This window comes from Saimiri boliviensis, chromosome 10 (genome assembly GCF_048565385.1).
Source record: "Saimiri boliviensis isolate mSaiBol1 chromosome 10, mSaiBol1.pri, whole genome shotgun sequence".
Classification (NCBI taxonomy): Eukaryota; Metazoa; Chordata; class Mammalia; order Primates; family Cebidae; genus Saimiri; species Saimiri boliviensis.
The window spans coordinates 49,387,089-49,410,240 of record NC_133458.1 but is presented as its reverse complement, the minus strand read 5'-3'; the positions used below and the strand labels follow the sequence as shown (position 1 = coordinate 49,410,240).

At 37.2% G+C, this 23,152-nt stretch overlaps 1 protein-coding gene across 4 annotated transcripts in view; it reads right to left on the bottom strand.

Annotated features, from left to right (window-relative positions):
• The window catches only part of COG5 (component of oligomeric golgi complex 5), a 386,409-nt gene that overhangs the window by 91,851 nt on the left and 271,406 nt on the right, over positions 1 to 23,152 (bottom strand). For all 4 annotated transcript variants that reach the window (XM_039472963.2, XM_039472962.2, XM_074379246.1 and 1 more), the window contains one exon: positions 7,981 to 8,185. In XM_039472963.2, the coding sequence (XP_039328897.1) occupies positions 7,981 to 8,185 (205 nt within the window). The remainder of the gene's footprint in view (positions 1 to 7,980; positions 8,186 to 23,152) is intronic.

The window sequence follows — 23,152 nt, the reverse complement described above, 5'->3', positions numbered from 1 at the left end:
CACATGTAACGCGGATCCAGTGAGAGCTGATCAGAGCCTCACAAGAATGTGATCACTATCTCACTATCTATCCTCCCCACTTTTGTTTTTCTTTTCCCCTTGCCCTCCTTCCCACTCTTTCTCTGTTAATTCTTGAAGTCCTCAAAACCGTCTTTGGAAAAAAATCCAGGTCACAGGTCCTTCAATGACTAGCGTCTCTTTTTCCCAGGTACAGCCTCAACCTGTGCAAAATAAACCTCTAAATTAATAAAGACGTGTCTCAGACACTTTTTGTTGTATATGTTCTATACATATTATTTTATATAATTGCTTCTCAGGTCAGTAAAGAGAAGAAAATGTATTTATATTATCTTTTGTAACTTCGTAATTACCTTTGCTTTGTCCAGTGTATTAAAATGATCTGGGGTCACTTGCTTTCGGCCTGAAGAGCTTTCTTTAGCATTTCCTGTAAACTGGGTTTGCTAGCAACAAATTCTCTCAGTTTTTCAAGTCAAACAAAGTATTTTGCCTTAATTTTTGAAGGACAGCTTTACAGACATGTGATTCCTGGCTCATTTTTTTCCTTTGAGCAATCTGAGCCCACAATCTTTCGGTATCCTTTGTTTTTGCCTAGAAGTCAGCTGTTAATGTTTTGGGACTCCCTCATAAGTAAAGTGTAGTTGTACTAGGGGAGAGGGTATGGGGAGAGGGCATCACTATGTTGCCCAGGCTGGTCTTGAACTCCTGGCCCCAAGCGATCCCTCTGCCTTGGCCTCCTAAAGTGCTATAATTATAGGTGTGAACCACTGTGCCCAGCAGATGCATAGTTTTCCCTTGCTGCTTTCAGGGTTTTGTCTTTGACTTTTGACATTTTTACAATGATGTATCTGTTTGTGGGTCTTTTTGCATTAATCCTACTTGGACTTTGTTGAGCTTCCTGGATGGATAGGTTATTGTGTTTTGATAAATTGGGAAGGTTTCATTCATTATTTCTTCAAATTAATTTTTTTTTTCCATTACCTCTCTCCTCTCCTTGTGGTATTTCTATAACATAGATGTTAGTATTCTTAATTGTATCCCACATTTCTTTTGAGGCTCTGTTTATTTTCTTCATTCTTTTCTGTTTTTTGACTTGTGTAATCTCTATCAAACTAGCTTCAAGTTGGCAAATTCTTTTTTCTGCCAGTTCAAAGCTATTTACTGAACTAAAGGAAGGCATGAGCTACTACAACAAGCCAAAACTGGGCATTTTAGATACCTTGCTGCAACTCTGAGTACTGGTCCTCCCACCTCTAGGGCTTGTTATTGTTGTTTGCTCTTTATCTGTTTAGTAATTGGCTGGATTATTTTAATGAAGTCTGTTGCTCTCCCAGTCTTAAATCTCTGATGTTCCTCAGGTAGACACAGCTTTGGGTATGCTAACAGTCACCTTAAGAAACCAGTACTAATGGCAGAATTATCTTCCTCATTTTCCCTACCACATCCAGATACTAAACTCCACTAACTGACTGCTCTCCATTATCAACAATGCCTTAAGGCATAAACTCTACAAAGTAATCTACAAAGAAGCTAATTATAGCTCCTTTGATAGAACATTTTCTGGGGTCATGTTTGATATTTGTTCTGATTCCAGGAGAGCTCCTCCTAGCTGTCTCATTCTGTGGATCTCTCCTGACAGCTAGCTTACCTTCAGCTATCTTCGCTAGATCTGCAAGTCTCCTCCCCATTGCCTTTCACCATACCTCTAGGGTTTTTTTTTGAGAAAACCCTTAGGTTTAAAGTTCTCCAGGTTCCACTGCAAATGAAGTCACTTCCTTAGGGAAGAGATTAAGAGCTGTTTTTCTCTTCCTTTTTTCCTTTCTTTCCCTTTTTCCTTTCTTTCCTTCCTTTTTTTTCTCTCTCTCTTTTAGAAAGGACGTTGTTCTGTCACCTAAACTGGATTATAGAGGTGTGATCACTGCTCACTGCTCCCTTCCAGGACCCAAGTGATCCTTCCACCTCAGCCTTCCAAGTAGCTGGGACAAGAAGTGCAGGCTACCAAGCCCAACTAAGTTTTTTATTTTTTGTAGAGATGGGGTCTCTTTTGCCCAGGTGGGTTTCAATCTCCTGGGCTCAAGCCATCTGCCTGCCTTGGTTTCCCAAAGTGCTGGGAGACCAACACACCTGACCTAGGACCTGTTTCATTGCCTGTCTCTACCCCAGGCAAAATCTTTATGCCAGGACCTGGATCTGAGGGTGGAGAACATGGCAAGCTTCTTTCTGATTGACACCTTGTGGAAGCTCAGGTCTCACCAAGGCAGGCCTCCATAACAGCTGTTTCAGCACTGACCAAGTGGTTAAGTTACATATTAAAAGCTGAAAGAGCCAGTGCCCTTACACAAAGGCTGGGATGTAACAAAAGCCCACCAAGAGTTTTGTCTAGGCCTCTCCTGGGCCTTAAAGCATGACAAGATAACAAAGAAATTCTTAACAGGACCCCTTTAGGATTAAACAAGTTTTACTGGGGGTCTGAAGAAACTCTCCAGGCCTCCACAAACAAGTTTATACGTAATGGAACTTCCCAAACCTCCATGATTTAGTAGGAGACAAGATAAGAGTAGTCACCCCAGCACCTGGAGCCATTTAGATTAAGTAAATTTAGTGAGGCTCCAAAGGAAGGGCTTCAAGACTCAGAACTGAGTTATAGATTAAATTAAGTTAATCACTTATGTTTTTAGATAAATGCACACTTACATGTAGACATAGAGCTTAGAAGGTATATAAGCTTTGGAAAACTTTGTAATTTTGAGTTGGTATGGTACTATTTTCTGGGCCTTATCCCTGCAACTAGTTACAGAAATAAAACTCTTCTCCCCAGTTCATCAGTGTAAGGCTGGTTGCCTCGCCGGGAGTTCGGACACGCCCATCTCCCTCCCCACTTGGAAATCCCCTGTGCACTAGGATGCCAATCAGCTAGCTCCACCTTGGAAATTCCCTCTGCACTGGGCACCTAGCCCACCTTGGAAATCCCCTCTGCACTAGGCACCTAACCCCACCTTTGGAAATTCCCTCTGCACTCAGCACTTGGCCCGCTCACCGGAAGTCCCACCTACCTACCAATAGCAGCTCCCGCTGTCCACATCCTGTTTCTCCAAATCCAATCCAATGCCTTCACTCCCTATAAAACCCCACTCCTGAGAGGAAGCAGCACAACTTCCCTGGCCCCTCGGCCCGGGAACATAGAACCTCTTCCGGGAGCTAAATAAATTGGAATTGGCATCTAATTTTCTTGTGCTGGCCTCAGTTTCCTCGTTTTTTAACTCCACGATAAACCTACAGAGAATAAACTTTACAATCTGCATCTTGTTATTGGGCAGTAAGAAATAGCAGCCTAACCTTCAGTTTGTTCTGGGAACAACCTTACTCTTCTAGGAAGTGAGCACTTGGTAGAAGGATGAGGTCTTTCACTTTTTATTTCCTGGCAAAGAATGACTATTTCAAAAGCCCAGGCAAAGGTAATTGGGGCCCCATTACTTTAAGCCTGCCATGCTGAAGGACCCAGTCATTGCACGGGAATTGGGCACAATATGGGAGGTCCCTACTCCTGATCTCACTTACGTGGAAAATTAACCTCAGCAACTGTCTGCTGAGGGCACTAGGAGAAACGCGGAGGCCCTGCTCTTCCCAGGGAGAGAGCCTTCCAGCTGGGAGCTAGTAAAGAGGGAGCCCTATGTTCTTGCCTACTGATGTCTAGAGAAGAATCTCCACTTCACTAAGCTGACAGGGGATAAGAAGGGAACAATCTTGGCTCAAATACCACAGGCTCCCATTTTTCTAACCAAATTTTCATAGACTTTCTTGAACAGATGCTTCTTCATTTTGCTGTTTGCTTTTAGGACCATTTCCAGACTCTAACATAAATGAACTCATTCTTTGGGCCTCCACACTGGTTTGAGTTGTCCTATCTCACCCTTTTTTCTTTGTTTGTCTTCTTTGTAGGCTGCCACTCCACCATCTAATCCATAAATGCTGGTACCTTTCTTGGACCAAGGCTCTCTTTTCTCTATATACATATACATCTTCCCTATGTAATCTCTTCCAATTCCACAATTTAAAAAGTGTACATGATGATGGCTTGGTGCAGTGGCTCATGCCTGTAATCCCAACACTCTGGGAGGTGGAGGCAGACAGATCACCTGAGGTCAGGAGTTCAACCTGGCCAAAATGGCGAAACCTTGTGTCTACTAAAAACACAAACATTAGCCAGGCATGGTGGTGTGCACTTGCAATCCCAGCTGCTTGGGAGGCTGAGGCAGGAGAATTGCTTGAACCCAGGGGGCAGAGGTTGCAGTGAGCAGAGATTAAACCACTGCACTCCAGCATGGGTGACAGAGTAAGACTCTATCTCAAAAAAAAAAAGTCCATGACTTCCAAATACATATTTCTAGCCCTGAATCATATTTAATTACCTTTTCAACAACTCTATTTGCATTTTCAATTCACCAGTTTCAAAAGAAAAATCTTAATTCAATACAATGCTTTGAAAAAAGTCTTCCTATCTTAACCAGCCAATCTTTCACCAACTAGGTAACGTCCTTGATTCCCCTGTCCTCTCAAATCCATGGCTTGCCCTCTGTATATCCTGCTTCAAAATGTATGTTGACTCGATCTGACCAAATTAGCACCTCATCTGCTCAACCCAGTTCAAATCATTGTCATCTCTTATCTAGATAAACAAAATAGCTTCCATATTTCACTTCCCCAACTCTGTGCTGACCTCCCTTAGTTGTCTACATAGCAGAGTGCTAATTTTAAAATGTTTATCAGTTCACATCATTCCTCTAAATCAATGATTTCTCACTTTATCAGGATAAACTCCCAATCCCTTTACCATAACCTATAAAGCTCTACATGATCTCACATTTCCTTTCCTTTCTGATCCAATCTTAAACACTTCCCTTCTTCATTCATTATGTTCTAGCTACACTGGCTTCCTTCTGTTCTTCAAACCTCTTCATCTTAATTTTCTTTTCTTTCTTTTCTTTTCTTTTTCTTTTTTTTTTTTTTTTTTTTTTTTTTGAGAAGGAATTTTGCTCTGTTGCCCAGGCTGGAGTGCAGTGGCATGATCTGGGCTCACTGCAACCTCCACCTCCTGGGTTCATGCAGTTCTCCTGCCTCAGCCTCCTGAGTAGCTGGGATTATAGGCATATGCCACCATGCCCAGCTAATTTATATATATATATATATATATATATATATATATATATATATTTTTTTTTTTTTTTTTTTAAAGTAGAGACAGGATTTCATCATGTTGGCCAGGCTAGTCTCAAACTCCTAACCTCAAGTGATCCACCTGCCTCAACCTGCCAAAGTGCTTGGACACAGGTATGAGCCACCGCACCCAGCCTTAATTTTCTTAAGGCTTCTAAGTTTGTTCTTCTGCCTGCAAAAACCTTACGCTAAATTTCCCATGATTGACTTTTTCACACTATTTAGATCTCAGGTCAAATATTACCTCTTCATAGAAGCTTTCTCTGACATTGTATATAGTAAGCAACTCTATAGTATTATTTTACTTTCTTCATAGCAATTATCACTACTGAAATTTTGACACGAGTAAAGAATCATGAAAAATGATAACCCTTGCTATTCATGCTTTGATTCTCTTCTGATTCCTCTAGGGCCTGGTTCCATTCATTATCTCTTTTCTTTCTTATATTTCCCATCTCTTTTCTCCCCACTGGCTACTTCCATCCAGGAAAACTCAACTCTTCCTTGTGTTTGTGTCCTTGTACCCTCATCATTTTTTGACATCTTAAAATATGGTGCTTATATCTCATTTTCCTTACCAACAACCACTTTACTGAATTAATCTCCAAAAAGTGACAATAATATCCTATTAGTGAAAACACTGTGGCTTTTTTCACTATAATTTGTTTTCCCTCCATTGAATTTATTTTATTTTTTGAGACTGAGTCTTGCTTTATCACCCAGGCTGGAGGGCAGTGGCAGGATCTCAGTTCACTGCAACCTCCATCTCCCAGGTTCAAGCCATTCTATTGCCTCAGCCTCCCAAGTAGCTGGGATAACAGGCAGGGGCCACCACACCTGGCTAATTTTTTGTATTTTTAGTAGAGACGATGTTTCACCATTTTGGCCAGACTGGTCTCGAACTCCTGACCTCAGGTGATCGTCCCACCTTGGACTCCAAAAGTGCTGGGATTACAGGCATGAGCCACCACACCTGGCTTTCTTTCTTTTCTCCCCTCCCTCTTCCCTTTCCTTTTCCCTTTCCACCCCCTTTCCTCTCCTTTCCCTTCCTCTTCCTTCCTTCTTTCTTTTTTAAACATAAGTAACATATATTCATTTTATATAAAAGCAGAAAACTCAAAATGAGGATTCTACCTCCTGAAAATCAACTACAGTTACTGTTTGGTTTGTGTATGTCTAGACCTTTTTTAGTGCATGCATATAGATTTAAAAATAAAACTAAGTCAGAAATAGAATTATACTATATTTGCTATTTTATATATACTTTTAAAAACTATGATATATCATTAAATCTTTGAAGATCAACAGATCCAGGTTCTGTCCTCCTTTGCCCTATCAGGCCTAACTGAATCTGCCTATATAAAGGAGTTACTAAGAAGATAATCTGGTCTCTTTCTATGATTCTAGACTATTATGGCCATTTATTTTGCCAGTCAAAACTACTCCTTTTTTTTTTTTTTTTCTAAAGAAAGACAGGGTCTCTCTATGTTGCCCAAACTGGCCTCTAACTCCTAGGCTCAAGAGAGTCTCCCAAGTAGCTGGGATTAGAAGCATGTGTCACTACCCAGCACTAGTCAGAAATTCTACATACTGTATTCTGCTAGACAGAACTTCTAATTATACTGGACACAAATTTAACTGTATGTATTTAGGAATAAAGTTAAAAGAGAAACAACTATTTAAATAGCACTCATGAGTCTAACCAACATTTTTCTTACAAGGTAGGTGATAAGGAACTGCTACTGCTTTAGCAGGCCTTGACACAATAAATATGTTTCTAGTGTTTAAAGGTAGGTGTGAAAGCCAATCACGTGATCTAATGCTCAAAATGAAAGTTTATATACTCTTTCAATTTTGGAGGAAAAGTTGGGTGGGCTAAACTTGCTGAGATGGTACACTGGTTTCCAGTATGGCTCTTAAGTATGGCTATGCTACTATACTTTATGGGTGGTCTAAGAGATTTTCAGGGTTAATTTTGACTATACAGTTGGACCTCCATTTCTGCAAATTCCACATCTAAAGATTAAACCAACCATGGATTGTAAACCTAGTTAGGCCCACAATGGTTGTGGCTGTAATGAAACATTTATGCATATTTTTTCTTATTCCCTAAGCAGTATAGTATAGTAACTCTATGCATAACATTTACATTGTATTAGGTTTTATAGGTAACTGAGAGATGATGTGCATAGGTTAAATGCAAATATTATGTCAATTTACATAAGAAACTTGAGCTTCCCAATGGGTCTTGGAACCAATCTCCTACAAATACCAACGGATGACTCTACTCCGCTTTTTCCTAACACATTGACTAAGAACCTAACCCAACATAAGATTTACCTCCCCTGTATTTTCTGAATACCCCAGTTCCTTTTATGTCACATTTATGCCAGTGGTCCATCAATAAATGATACAGGTATAATTATAACATCTAAGGTAATTAGAGGTATATTATAACATCTATTAAAATACAATGACCACAACATGATCATCTTCTAGCTAAAAGACTGACTCCAGCAGGAAGTCAATTTTAAAGTGTAAAATTAAGTGGAAGTGCTCAACTAAGGGTGAAGACTGACTTCTTCAGTTAAAAGCACTGCAAATTCTTTTAAGGTATACAAATAAATTACAAACTTGGTGTATACTTGATTTAGAGACTTGGTGTATACTTGATTTATAATTTAAAATAAAAATAAAATATAAAAATCCTTAAGATGCCAACTAACAGGTCAAATTAAACAAACATACTCATAATCCGGCTTTTTTGGTATGAATATATCTTGTGCATCATCTTCCATGAGTTGTAGGTCAACATAGAGGTCTGTAGTTCCACTGGCATTAAAATTCCCTTGGATATTCTGACCATATTGTTGAAGACGCTTCCATAAGTCATTATAAAGACGTAATAATTTGGGGTATTCTCCCTCAAATGCCTGCTTCAAAAACATAGAAGCTGCCAAGCAAAACAATAACATGAATTAGATAAATGACAAAACAACAGAATTAAGTAAATGTTTCTTTTGCATATGAAGATGATGTTCCAAATAACACATACTATAGGGCAAACCAAAGATGTGCCCTAATGAGGCCTTTTATAATAATGCTAGTAATAATAATTTCCCACTTTCACTATTCACTGCATTTGATATGCAGATCATATATTTTGAAACCTAATCTACATTAAAAAAATAGAAAAGGCCGGGCGCAGTGGCTCATATCTATAATCCCAGCACTTTAGGAGGCTAAGACAGGCAGACTGCCTGAGGGCAGGAGTTTGAGACCAGTTTGGCCAACATGGTGAAACTCCGTCTCTACTAAATATACAAAAAAATCAGCCAGGCACGGTGGCGTGCACCTGTAATCCCAGCTATTAGGGAAGCTGAGGCAGGGGAATTGCTTGGAGCAGGGAGGGAGAGGTTGCAGTGAGCCAAGACTGTACCACTGCACTCTAGCCTGGGCAACAGAGAGAGACTCCGTCTCAGAAAAAAAAGACTCACAATTATAGTTGAAGATTTCAATTCCTCCCTTTTCCAAGAATAAAAACAATAAGTACACAGAAAATTGGGACATAGAAAACTGAACAGTGCTAACACCCAATTAATTTACTTTAAATTCATACAGTAATTCACGCAAAACAGCAAACACACATTCTTTTTAAGTGCACATGGAATATTGACCAAGATCGACAATATTTGGTTCCATTAAACAGGTCTCAATACATTTAAAAGGCTTCAAGCCATACAAAGCTTGTTCTCTAACCAAAATAGTTTCAGATTAGAAATCAGTAACAAAAAGATATCCAAAAAGAATCCTCAAATACTTGGAATTATACAATGCTTCTAAATAACCCATGAATCAAAAAAGAAATCAAAAGGGAAATTGGAAGTATTTTGAACTGAATGAAAATTATAACACAACATACCAAAATTTGTGGGATGTCACCAAAGGAGTACTTGGGGGAAATGTATTCATTTGAAACGAGACAAAGTTCCAAATCAATGACCTAAACTTTCATTTTAAGAACTTGGAAAAAGAAGGGGAAATAAAAACCAAAGTAAAGAGAAGAAATAAAATAATAAAGTTCTGAACAGGTATCAATGAACCAGAAAATGAAAACAAGCAATACTGAAACCAAAAACTGGCTCTTTGAAAAGATGAGTAAAATTGACAACTTCTAGCCATATGAATTAGGTAAAAAGAGTAGAAACAAATTAGCCATGTTAAGAATAATGGAGATTTCATTACATATAACAAAATATTCTGCAGATACTAAAAGGTATTAAAGGAATTATGAACAACTTTACGTTAATAAACTTGAAAACTTTCATAAAATACACAAATTCCTTGAAAGATAGAAACTGTCAAAGCTCAATCAAGAAGAAATAAATAGACTGAATAGCATCATGCCTATTGATTCTTTTAGTCAAAAATCTTTCCAAAAAGAAAAACTGCAGGCTTAGATGACGTCAGTGGTGATTTTTATCAAGCAATTTAAGAAAGTAATAAAACCAATTCTATATGAATTCCTAACTCATTCTGAGGCCAGCACTGTCCTGATATAAAAACCAGATATATTAAAGAAAAATAAAAACTACAAAACAATATTCCTTATGTCAATGCAAAAATTATAACCAAAATTTCATCAAATCTAGCCAATCAATATATTAAAAAATATATCATAACCAAGGAGATCTATGTCAGAAATTCATAGTTTGTCTATGAGCCAACATACCTGGCCAGCTTAATGATTTAAAAATCAGTCAATGTGATTCATCTTGTTAACAAACTCAAAAGAAAAAGCATATGTTCTTTTCAATAAATGAAGAAAAAGCATTTGAAAAAATCTAACATTCACTCCTAATAAAACCTCTCAGTCAACTAGGAACAGAAAGGAGCACACCCTTAACCTAAAAAAAGGCATCTATGAAAAATTATGGCTAACTGAATACTTATGAGAAAAGTAACACTTTTGCTCAAAAATCAGCAACAAGACAACAATGTTAGCTTTCACTACTTCTAGTCAACATATCCTGCAGGTTCTAGCCAGTGCAATGAGACCTAAATAAATAAGTAAATAAATAAGACATTCAGACTGGAAAGGCACACAGTCATTTTAGACAATACATACTCCTCTATATAGAAAATCTGATGGAATCTATCAGAAAAGCTACTAGAGTTAACATAATAACTGAATTTAGCAAAGTTGCAAGATACAAGATTAACGTGCAAAACTCACTCATATGCCTATATACTACCAATGAGCAATCAGAAGTTGAAATTTTAAAAGAATACAATTTAGAATAGCACAAAAATATAAAATACTTAGATATATCTGACAAAATGAATATTTGCACACTGAAAACTGCAAAAAGAATGCTGAGATAAAGAAGACCTACATAAATGGAAAGAGATAACATTCATAGTTCAAATATTCAATACTGTTAAATGTGAATTATTAAATGTTATCTCATTTAAAATGAATGCAAGCTTTGTTTCTGTAGAAATTTTAAAAAGATCCGAAAATCATATGAAAAAGCTAAGAACCCAAAATAGTCAGAGCAACTTTGAAAAAGAACAATGTTGGAGTACTAATACAAGCTGATTTCAATACATATAAAACTGTAACAATTAATACAGTGGTACTGGGGTAAAGACAGACACAAAGATTAACGATGCAGAATAGAGACTACAAAAATAGAACCACACATATCTAGGAGACTGAATTTTGACAAAGGTGAAAACAGAATTTAGTGGACACAGGGTAGAGTTCAACAAATGAGACTGTACAATTGAAAAACTATATGGAAAAATATCCTCTTTACACTCTGTAACTTATATAAAAATTAACTCAAAAAAGATTAAATATTCTGAAAAAAAAAAACATCTGAGGGTACTTTTCTGTTCATGAGTTACACGTGATATAAAACCAAAAGTATGGTCCATAAAAGAAGAAACTGATAAACTGGAAATCATCTAAGTTAAAAGTATCTGCTCTTCAAAAAATACTGCTATGAAAATGAAAATACATGCCCTAGAAAGGCAAAATCAATTTCCTATATATCTGATAAAATACTTGTATCTATAACACATGAAGAACTCTCAAATCTCAATAGTAATGGCCTCTTTTAAAAAATGGTACCTTTATCAAAGAAGGTATATGAATGGCAAATAAACACATGAAAAAATACTCAACATCTTTAGTCAACAGGAAAATGCAAATTAAAACCACAACGAGATACCATTACATAACCATTCAAATGACTAAAATTAAAAAGAGTGAACATATCACAGCTGAATGAGGTGGCTTGTGCCTGTAATCTCAGAATTTTGGGGGGCTGTGGTGGGTGGAACATCTGAGGTTGGGAGTTTCAGACTAGCCTGGTCAACATGGTGATACCCTGTCTGTAATGAAAATACAAAATTTAGACGGGTGTGGTGGTGCACACCTGTAATCCCAGCTACTTGGCAGGCTGACGCACGAGAATCACTTGAACCCGGGAGGCGGAAGTTTCGGTGAGCCGAGAACATGCCACTGTACTCCAGCCTGGGCAACACAGTGAGACTCAGTTTCAAAAACAAAAAAAAAATGGTCCTATTATATATTGGCAAGGATAAAGGAACTAGAACTCTTGTATAGCTTGTGGAAATAAAAACTTGTATACTCATTTTGCAAAATAATTTAGAATTTCATTAAAATGTTAACTATATACCTAACATATTGTTACATTATTCTGCTTCTAAATATTTTTCCAGTAAAATTAAGAGTATATGTCTATAGAAAGAATTGTACCTGAGCATTCACAGTATCTTTCTTTATAGTAGCAAAAACTGGTAACAACCCAATGTCCATCAACAGGCCAATGCATAAACAAACTAATATATCCATGCAATAGAATACTGTGCATACTACAGTACAGTTGAATCTCAGTAAAATCATGATGCATGAAAGAAGCCAAACAAATAAGAATATTTATCTTAATCATTCAATTTGTACTTGGGAGCTACAAACTACCATATAATAACTAAAAGCAGATCAGTGTTTGCCTGATGGTGGGGGAGGGAGACAGTGGAGAGACTAATTACAAAGCCATACAAGGAAACTTGGGAGTGATGAATATGTTAGTTGACTGATGGTTGTGATGATTTCAAGGATGCGCTCATATGTCAAAACCTATCAAATTGTATACTTTCAATATGTACTGTTTATTGTATGTCAGCTGTACCTCAGTAAAGTTATTTAAGAGAAATTATCTCAGAGACAACTTTGGCCTCCCTCTTCCTCCATAAAGCAGCAATCCACCATGGGCCCCGAGTAACCCTAACATGTTCTTTCAGGGCATGCAAATAATGCAAGGCCCTGGTTTGCTCTTACATTTGGCAAGAAATCTTGAGAGATACAGTAACATCATCCTGCAGACAAAGAGCAGACTTACTGACTGTCACTACAAAAGTGGTACTTTCTTCAAGCTCAAGGTTCCTTACCTGCCATGCAATTTCTCTGCACACTTATCATCCACATGGGCCCATGTCATATCTCCCTATAATATTTGGAGGCATGTGAAACTAAAAAAAATATGCTAATGCTCATGATTCTTGCTGTGTTGTAATAAAGTTCTTTTTCTCTAACCCAAGAGTCTCATGTCTTCCATTAATACTCATAAAACCATGGCAGTTTAGCCTTTTTAAGAAAGATAAAATATTAGATCCTTCAGATTTTTTTCTAAAATTTTTTATTTTTTATTGAGATGGAGTCTTGCTCTGTTGCCAGGCTGTAGTGCAGTGGCACAATCTTGGCTCACTATCACCTCTGCCTACCAGATTCAAACTATTCCCCTGCCTCAGCCTCCCGAGTAGCTGGGACTACAGGCACACGCCACCATGCCCCACTAATTTTTTTTGTATTTGAGTAGAGATAGGGTTTCACCATGTTGGCCAGGGTCGTCTCGATCTCCTGACCTCGTGATTTGCCCACCTCGGCCTCCCAAAGTGCTGGGATTACAGGTGTGAGCCACCACACCCAGCCAGATCCTTCAGTGTGTCAACTTCCCCCATCAAAATCAAAATATTTCTTTGGTAATTCTCTCACAACAATCTGTTCTTTGTTTTTGTTTTTGTTTTTTTTAATTTACCACAATTTCTAAACATATCTGTTTGAAGTATGTTTCTTCTACTTGGCTATAAACTCCATGAAGGCAAGGACAATGCCTCTTTTCTTAAAAGCACATTTGGTACCTCGCACAGTACCTGGAATAGCAGAAGTAAATATTTCTTAAATAAAAGAATGACGTTTTCTTTTTTCTTTTCTTTTTTTCTTAGAGACAGGGTCTCACTATGTTGCCCAGGCTGGTCTCAAACTCCTGGACTCAAACAATCCTCCTATCTCAGCCTGCAAAGTATTGAGATTACAGGTGTGAGCCATAATGCCCAATCGAGTATTGCTTTTTTAGGGAACAGTATCACTTTTATAGGGAACAGTATCACTTTTATAGAAATCTTATCTATATAGAACAAATTACTATTGAGGGTTTCAGCCAAACTTTGTCTATATTAGCTCAGCAAATGTGATTAATGATAAATTACCTAAGTAAGATATATTTAAAGCTTACAAACAAGTACTGTATATCTAAATCTTGAAGGTAAGTTATTTTGTTTGTTTGTTTGTTTGTTTGTTTGGAGACAAGGTCTCAATCTGTTACCCATGCTGGAGTACAGTGGCACAGTCATGGTTCACTGTAGCCTTGACCTTCTGGGCTTAAGTGATCTTCCTACCTCAGCCTCCCAAGTAGCTGGGATCACAGATACACACCAATACACTCAGCTAATTTTATTATTTTTTACTTTTTGTAGAGATGGGGTCTCCCTATGTTGCCAGGCTGATCTCAAACTCCTAGGCTCAAGTAATCCTCCCACCTCAGTCTCCCAAAGTGCTGGGATTACAGGCGTGAGCCACCACATCCAGCCAAAGCTAAGTTCTACTTTAATTTCTTTCATATGTAGCTATAAAATGTTCATAATACCTATATAATTTTAATTGTTTGATAAAAATTTATAGAACACCTACTGTACATTCTGATAATCAAATAATTTATAGAGGGGAAAATCACAAGTTAATTCTCAGTTACCTGGGAATGTATTATTCAGATTACTGCCTTGTGCAAACTTTTTAAAAAATTAATCACTAGTGATAACACAGGTAGAAATGTGTAACTTAAACTCACATTAAACAAATTAATTACTATTAAAATACTATTTTATAATTTAGAAGATAATTCTATGTATAGTACTCCTACCAGGTAATAATAGCTCTGGGGAAAAATCTCTGATTAAGAAAGTCTACCTTTGATTTTATTCCCCTATCTCTCTCTTCTTGAATTCATTGCAGTAAGAACGCTTATAGCTTCCAAAATGTGTAGGGTCAGACCCATCTCAAACCTTGAGCTAATTCACATGGAGATGAAAGGATGTAAATCGTCTAAATGCTCAGTATGTCTCTTCCTACTTTCTCTATTCCAGTACCTTCTTTTACTTTCTTCCCTAGCCCTGAACACTGTAAGAAGTTAGTAGTTTGTTTTGACTGTCTGTCCTTCCCCTCTAAAACCTAAGTTAAATGAGAGCAGGAATATTATTTGACTTATTTTCCTCTGTATTTCTTTTACCTATTTAAACACCTAGAATTCAATTACTGAATGAACGAATGAACTGAAAGTAAAATGAAAAGGGGGTCCAGGTTTGGAGTTAAATCATTTCCCCTTTGGAGTTATATCAGCCTTAATTTCCTTACTATTCCTAGGTCCCTGGTTTAAGGCTTCACAGGATAGCCTGAATGTCTGCTTTATCCCAGAGTTGCAGTAATCATAGGTCTTGCCTTATTCTTGACTAGCTGTGCCTAAACCTCAGTCTGTATGTTGCTGCTTCTCCTGCATCTCCCTATAAAAGGACCAAACACTTCATGTCTAGGCAACTGACTGGGGTCTCTGATCAAGAAAAGGAAGTACTCCTTAAAACTCTGCCAGCCCCCAGATGCCCAAATACTGGGCAGTGCCAAATATACCTGGAAGGATTTAAGCATTCAACAAATACCTGCTAACCACTTACTACATACCAAGCATTGCTGTAAAAGCTGGATATGCAATGGTAAATAAAATAAGCAAGTTCCCATCCCTATAGAGATTATGCTCAAGTGAAGAAGGATGATAAACAAGTCATTATGTAACATAATGTCAGGAAGTGCTAAATGCCTTAAAGAAAAATAAAGCAAGATTAGAGAAGCAAGAGTGATAGGATGTGCTATTTTATATATTTACCAGGGAGGACCTCTCTGAATGAAGCAAGGATATAATCCATCTGGATATTCAGGGAAAGAGTGATTCAGATGGAAGAAACAGCAAATGCAAAGGACATGGAACAGATTACCCTAGTAGAGGTTGCTGGTCATATTTTAAGACAACGGCCTGTTCTTTGCAAGATTTAGTCTGAAAGAGTCAGCCTTCACAGTTTGGTTAAGTGCCTCCTTTGTGAGCAGGCTGCTACACATTTCTTGCTCACTCCTTTTCCTAACTGGCCCAGTTCTCAATCAACTGCCAGGCCTTCAGCTATATTACCCAGATGATAAAAGCAAAGGAAGCCAGTAATCTACTGTCTTTAAAATATCTTGAATATTTTCTGTTTCATAAATGTACTAGTTATCCATTGTCATGTAACAACTTGCCATAAACATTAACTGCTTATTTTAAAAATATACATATATTATCTCATAATTTCTTTGGGTTGGGAATCCAGGCATGGCTTAGTTGGGTCCTCTGCTTCAGGACCTCTCACAAGGCTGTCAAGGTTATCAATTATAGGTGAAGTCTCATCTGATGACTCAACTGGGGAAGGATCTGCTTCTGGCCTCTTATGGTTGCTGGCAGGATTCAGTTCCTTGTGAGCTGATGGCCTCAGTTGCTAGCTTGCTGTTGGCTGGAAGTTGACCTTGGCTCTTGCCAAATGGAATGGTATGACAGCTGCTTGTATCCTCAGCCTCCCAAAGTGCCCAGCACCTGAACTTTCATTTTAATAGCTACATGTGGACATGAAGTTGGCAGTCACTGCGTGGGGCAGCAATGCTCTATCATATTCTATCACATTCTATAGTATGAATATGTTACCAGTATGTTGCAAGAAGGCAACAGAGAGGGAGCCTGATAGCAAAATGGAGGTTAAAACTTTAAGTAAACTAATCACAAGAGGAATACCCACTTTGTATGTACAAGTTAGAAGCAAGTTCTGCCTATACTCAGGAAGAAAATATTACAAAAGTGTGCAAATACCAGCAGACAAATGTTACTGGAGGTGATCTTAGAATCTGCCTGTCACAATAAAATATATCGTATTTCATTCACATTAATGGGAGTTTTATAAAAGTCAAATACTGAAGCAAACTTGCAAACACTACTTTTCAAATACTTATATACTATAAACTTTAGTAGTCCTTCCTAATATGAAACAATGACAAAACAAATCAATTTCACATAAAAAATATATCTGTCTAAAATATTATTGGAAAAAAATGCCCAAATACACTAAAAATAGTTTAGATACAAAATACTAAAACAAAACACAGCTAAGTTATTTGCCCCAAGTTAGTAAGTTTTTCATCATTCTTTCTACTTTAGTCACTGAAGTGGGTAAGGATTTTTCTAAGTTCTGGAACTTTATGGTCCCAACAATATATTAGGAGCAAATAAACATTTATATGAACTAAAACTAATTGTAAATACATGTAATTTTCTTTAATTATAGTTCAATAAAACTCAAGACAGAAAACGGGCCTTTTTAAAACTCAGAGAAATCTCATTTAACAGATATTAAAATGCAAATTTTGAATATAAAATATTAGGATGGAATAACTGAAAATATCTGGCTATGGGCCCTATGAGATTTCTTACATTTTGGTTTTCTGTTGTTGTTTTTCCTTCTCATAATGGCAACAACATAAAGTTATGGAATCCATTACCAACTAGGTATGCATTCTGTACTGCAATACTGCTTTTTTTTTTTTTTTTTTTTTTTTTTTTTTTTCTTGAGACAGAGTTTCACTCTTGTTATCCAGGCTGGAGTGCAATGGTGTGAATTTCAACTCACTGCAACCTCCTCCTCCGGAGTTCAAGTGATTCTCCTGTCTCAGCCTCTCGAGCAGCTAGGATTACAGGCATGCACCACCACACCCAGCTAATTTTGTATTTTTAGTACAGATGGGGTTTCTCCATGTTGGTCAGGCTAGTCTCGAACTCCCAACCTCAGATGATCCACCCACCTTGGCTTCCCAAAGTGCTGGGATTAAGGTGTGAGCCACCACATCTGGCTTCCTTTTTTTTTTTTTTTTTTTTTTTTTTTAGATGGAGTCTGACTCTGTCAACCAGCTGGAGTGCAGTGGTGCGATCTCGGCTCACTGCAACCTCTGCATTCTGGGTTTGAGTGATTCTCCTGCCTCAGTCTCCTGAGTAGCTGGGATTACAGGCCCCTGACACTGCGCTCAGCTTACTTTTTGTATTTTTAGTAGAGATGGGGTTTCACCATGTTGGCCATGGTCGTCTTGAACTGCTGACCTTGTGATTTGCCTGCCACGGCCTCCTGGGATTATAGGCGTGAGCCACCACACATGGCCAATCCTTCATTTTTTAACAGGGATATAAAGCATACACAATCTTTTCCAAACTTCTAACTCTGTTAGCCTCAATCCACTGATAATATGAAGATGGCCATCTTTCCTATCTCACAGAAAAATAAAGGCTTCTAGGAAAGAATCCCTTCAATTTTCTACTTTCTTCCCCTTTATTTCTAGTCTTCAACTTTGACAGGAACACATGTCCAAAACCTATTCTTCAATTTCTCTTTTCTATTTGATCCCATCTCATCTCCTCCAAGATTATTTGTTTCTTTTGTATTTTTAGCATCCCACATTCTACTAGCTTCCTCCTAGGATCAATAAAAGATGCTGGAAAATGCTCTCTCATGATATAAAGAAGTATAAAAAACATGCCAACACACTCCACCTTAACTCTAAAAACTATTCATTTGCAGCCACTGTCCTGCTGCTCCTTGTAGTAACAGTCTACACACATTTCCTTGCTTCTTCCAGACTGCAACCAGACTTTCAACTGCCACAATACCATGGAAACTGTTCTGGTAAAAATCACACTATCATTCCAACTGCCAAAAACAGTGGGTGTTTTCCTGATCTCTCATTTGATTTCTGTTGATCACTCTTTCCTTTGAAAAATACTGTCCATGACCCCATTTTTTCCTGTTTTTTTCTACTTCTCTAAATTTTTCTTCTTATTCTTCTGTGCTGACTTCCTTCCTCTGCCTTAAGTGCTTTCCTTAAAATTTTGAAAACAGTTTTTATAGATTTCAAACATATAATGTAGAGAGAACAGTATAATGAGCCTCTGTGCATCCATCACTTAGTGTCAGCATTTGTCAACTCACTCTTGTTTTTATCTATATCCCTGCCAATGCCCCTTCATCACTACCAGTTATTTTGGAGCCAATAGCATGTTTGTGGGGAAAAACAAACATTGTATGTTCTCACTTATAAGTAGGAGTGAATCTATAAGAAAGCAAAGACTTAAGAATGATAAATTGGGCTGGGCGCAGTGGCTCAAGCCTGTAATCCCAGCACTTTGGGAGGGCGAGGCGGGTGGATCACAAGGTCAAGAGATGGAGACCATCCTGGTCAACAAGGTGAAACCCCGTGTCTACTAAAAAAAAAAAAGACAAAAAATTGGCTGGGCATGGTGGCTCGTGCCTGTAATCCTAGCTACTCAGGAGGCTGAGGCACGAGAATTGCCTGAACCCAGGAGGCGGAGGTTGCGGTGAGCTGAGATCGCGCCATTGCACTCCAGCCTGGGTAACAAGAGCGAAACTCCGTCTCAAAAAAAAAAAAAAAAAAAAAAAAAAAAAAAAGATAAATTGGACTTTAGGGATGCGATGGGGGAGAAGGGTGGGAGTGGGGTGAGGAATAGAAGACTACATACATATTGGATACAGTGTACACTGCTTGGGTGATGGGTGTACCAAAGTCTCTGAAATCACCGCTGTAAAACTTCATGTAACCAAAAACTACTTGAACCCCACAAATTATTGAAATAAAAATAAAAATTATACAAAAATATATAGCCACAGTTCTCTTATGCTTTACAAAATTAACATTCAGTGATGACATTTGCCTGAGTTAGGAATTTTTTTTAATGCTTTGATTTAGACTGCATAAATCATTCACATATTATAACTAGCTGATATATCATCAACCTCATACATAGCACTCTTTTTATTCTTTTTCATTATTTGTCTAAGATACCAGGACATTTGTCCTACAGAGTTTTCCAAAGGCTAGATTTTGCAGATTGCATCCTCTGATCCTGTATTTCCTATAAATCATCATCCTCTGATCCTGTATTTCCTATAAATCATCAGTTGAATCTAAAATAGTGTTTTTCACCTTGACTGCATCTTGAAGTACCCGAGGAGCTTTTAAAAATCCTTATGTTTGGGTCCTACTCTTAGAGACTCTAATGTAATGGCAGCCTAGGCTTTGGGATTTTAAAACACTGTCTAAGTGATTCGAAAGAGCAACCAAGTTGAAAATCACTTATACAGGTAAGAATTTGATAAGACTTCTGCTTTTATCATTCTTAACAAAACTACTGCATACGTAGTGACTGAAATTTTAGGAACTGTTTGCCTTTTTAAATAAAATTAGCAGTCACTAATAGTAATCCTCAGGTCTGCTAATTCATTGGAGACTGCAAAATGAAGAGATTCCAACATTCATTCTGCATTTATTAGAGGCAATATTTAAATAAACAAACAAATTTCTCTCATGAATTATTTGGTTTCTCCGAGGTATCATTTGTTTAGGACAGGCAGAAAAAAATGTTTGATTGTATTCCTTTTATTTACCAGTTTTCAAAGTTCCATAGCATCATTAATGGTGTCCAACCATTATCATTAAAAAATATTTCTTTATTTGTATCATTACAAATGTATGGTGGATTTTGACAATTCCTTGCAATTGCTAACTTTATTGTATGCTAAAATTACTCTATCTTTGGTAGGTGACCTATTCAAAGTGTTTTCTGAGCCCTTTCAATACAATCCTAGTAGTCTTTGATAACTCCCTGGCTTTCTAATGTAAAGGGTTACAGAATTATTCTATACATTTCCTCCTGCCCCAGACCTGAAATCAGCCATTTCTTCATGGAATTATGATTTTTTTAAATGGGAAATCATGGGAAAGATCACAACGTGAGTGATAAATGGGTTCAGTACTACTGAATGGCAATTATTTCCAGGCCTTTTCAGTGGCCAGAGCCATGAAATATATATAAATCAAATTTATTTTTTAAAGAAAAAAAGCACATCATCAGTTCACTTTGATCTTATTCACTTTGTATCTTCTTTCTCGCATCCTAAAAATGCGATTCACTATCATATCAATATGATTATACATTTATTTTATACCACACCACCCACACAAAAGTCTGAAAATAATAATATTAATGCTACAATCAATATATTGATTACTGAAAAGAGTTCATGGGTTTGGGGGGCAATTTTTGTTTTCCTTTAAGTATATCCCAGTAGGAATGCATAAACAAATTACTGAGTTTAAAAGTAAAGGAGTCAAATAAAAGTTTGCTCTGCCTAGTTGTGCCACACAGCTACATTCAGTTATTTAATTTTACTTTGTAATTTTAGGAATTTTTTCATTGTCATTTTGTTTTATAACTATATAAAATACTTACACAGCTTTAAACTTAAATCTACACAAAAAAGTATATTTGTATATTCACAGAAGTCTAGCTTTTATCACTGTTTTCACCAATGTATTTTTCATACCCAACCTGCCCTCTCGAAAGGATTGGCCACCATTTTTCTCGATTTTATAGTTTATGCTTCAATTTTTAAAAAATATAAGGAAAATGTATATTTACGTCAATTCTTTCTTAGGTAATCAAAAGTGCACTATACACATATTTATTCATTGATTTTTAACTTAACAATATTGATGACCTCTCCACAGTGGTAAAGATATTCCACATTCATTTTTTCCCCCTCATTTTTTCTTTTTTTTTTGAGACGGAGTTTCGCTTTTGTTGCCCAGGCTGGAGTGCTATGGTGCGATCTTGGCTCACTGCACTCTCCACCTCCCAGGTTCAAGTGATTCTCCTGTCTCAGCCTCCCAAGTAGCTGAGATTACAGGCATGTGCCACCATGCCCGGTTAATTTTGTATTTTTCGTAGACAGGGAGTTTCTCCATGTTGGTCAGGCTGGTCTTGAACTTCCAACCTCATTCACCCACATTGGCCTCCCAGAAGTCCTAGGATTACAGATGTGAGCCACCACACCCAGCTTCTCATTTCTTAGCTGCATGTGCCACCCTCCCAAGCTATAGTTAATATCATGTGATTAACTTTCCCAATGATACCAGCTATATGTGAGATATTTCCCCAGACAATCCAACACAAGCAAAGGAAAAGCTCATTGTAGAAGCATATTAATATATCGGTCATACAGTGCTGCTTCTTAATCACAAACAACCATCGCTTATCACAAGTGGAATAAAAAGTTAATAAACTTTATAGAGATGTTTCATGGAATTTAAGCCTCCCATTTTGTCAGATAAATTAGAGAAACAATGGCTTGCATTTTAAAAATAGATCAGTTTTATTCTGCTAGTTCTATAAAAAGTAAACACAAGTATTCTATACATCTTGTTCTTGTTGGTGAATTCACATAATGCTATAAAAAAAAAAAAAAAAGCACTGTAGTCACTAGTGGCAGATGCTATGGATGCCCTTGAAGAAATGACAAAGAACATGTATGGAATACAACCCAAAAGGTTAGACAAATTTCTATACCAGTTAGAGGATAATTTCTTAAAAACTGAAAACTGCTTGAAGGCAAAAAAAGAGAAAACAAAAACAAAATAACAAAAATGAAGCAGCTTCAAACTGTGCAGAAAAGCTAGTGATTAGGAAGCAGGGGCTAACACTAAGATATCCCAAAGAAGAGGCAAGGGCATGCACCTAGGACACCTACCCAGGACTACGGCAGCTGGATAACAAAGGCCTATCATCAGTGAAAAAAGGTGGTACTCCCCTCAGCTCATCTTCAGTAAAGATGCTCCATATATCATTAATCTCAACTGGTAACAATAAAAGTTCTCAGCAATTTTGTAAAAAAAATTCTATTCCATTCTACGGAACTCTATGGATTGAACATTCCATTCTATGGATTCAGCATAGTTTGTTTAACTAACGCCCAGTAATGAACATTTGGTTTGTTTGCAATTTTTGGTATTCCAAACAATCATGCAACAAACAGCCTAGTGAATGTCTCTTCATATTTTTGCCTGTGCATCCATGGAAAAGATCCTTAGAAGTAGAATTTCTGGGTAAATGAGTAACTGCTTAGCTTATATAATTCTGTTAAGAACTCACAAACGCCCCTCCATAAGGTCTGTATGCTAATTAACAATGTGTGAGACTGACTTTTCCCCACCAGCTTGCCAACAGAGTATGTTATCAAACTTTTTGATTTTTTCCTAATTTGATAGACGAGAAATATCTCTCCGTACATTCCACATTTCTCCATTTAAAGGTGATACCGAGCATCTTTTACACATACTGAAGAGTATCTACATTTTTCCCTATAGAGGTTTTGGCTTTTTAATTTCCATTTAGAAGCTTTTTGTATAATGTACTAATGCCTTATCTTTAGTGTAAATTAACAATAATTTTTTCTAGTTTGTCATTTTTCCTTTTATTTTGCTCAAGGTTTTTTTTTTCCATGCAAAAAATTTTTAATGTAATCAGATCATCAAGGTTTTCATCACTGCATCTGGATGTTAAGTCAGGTAAGTTTTCCCCCATTC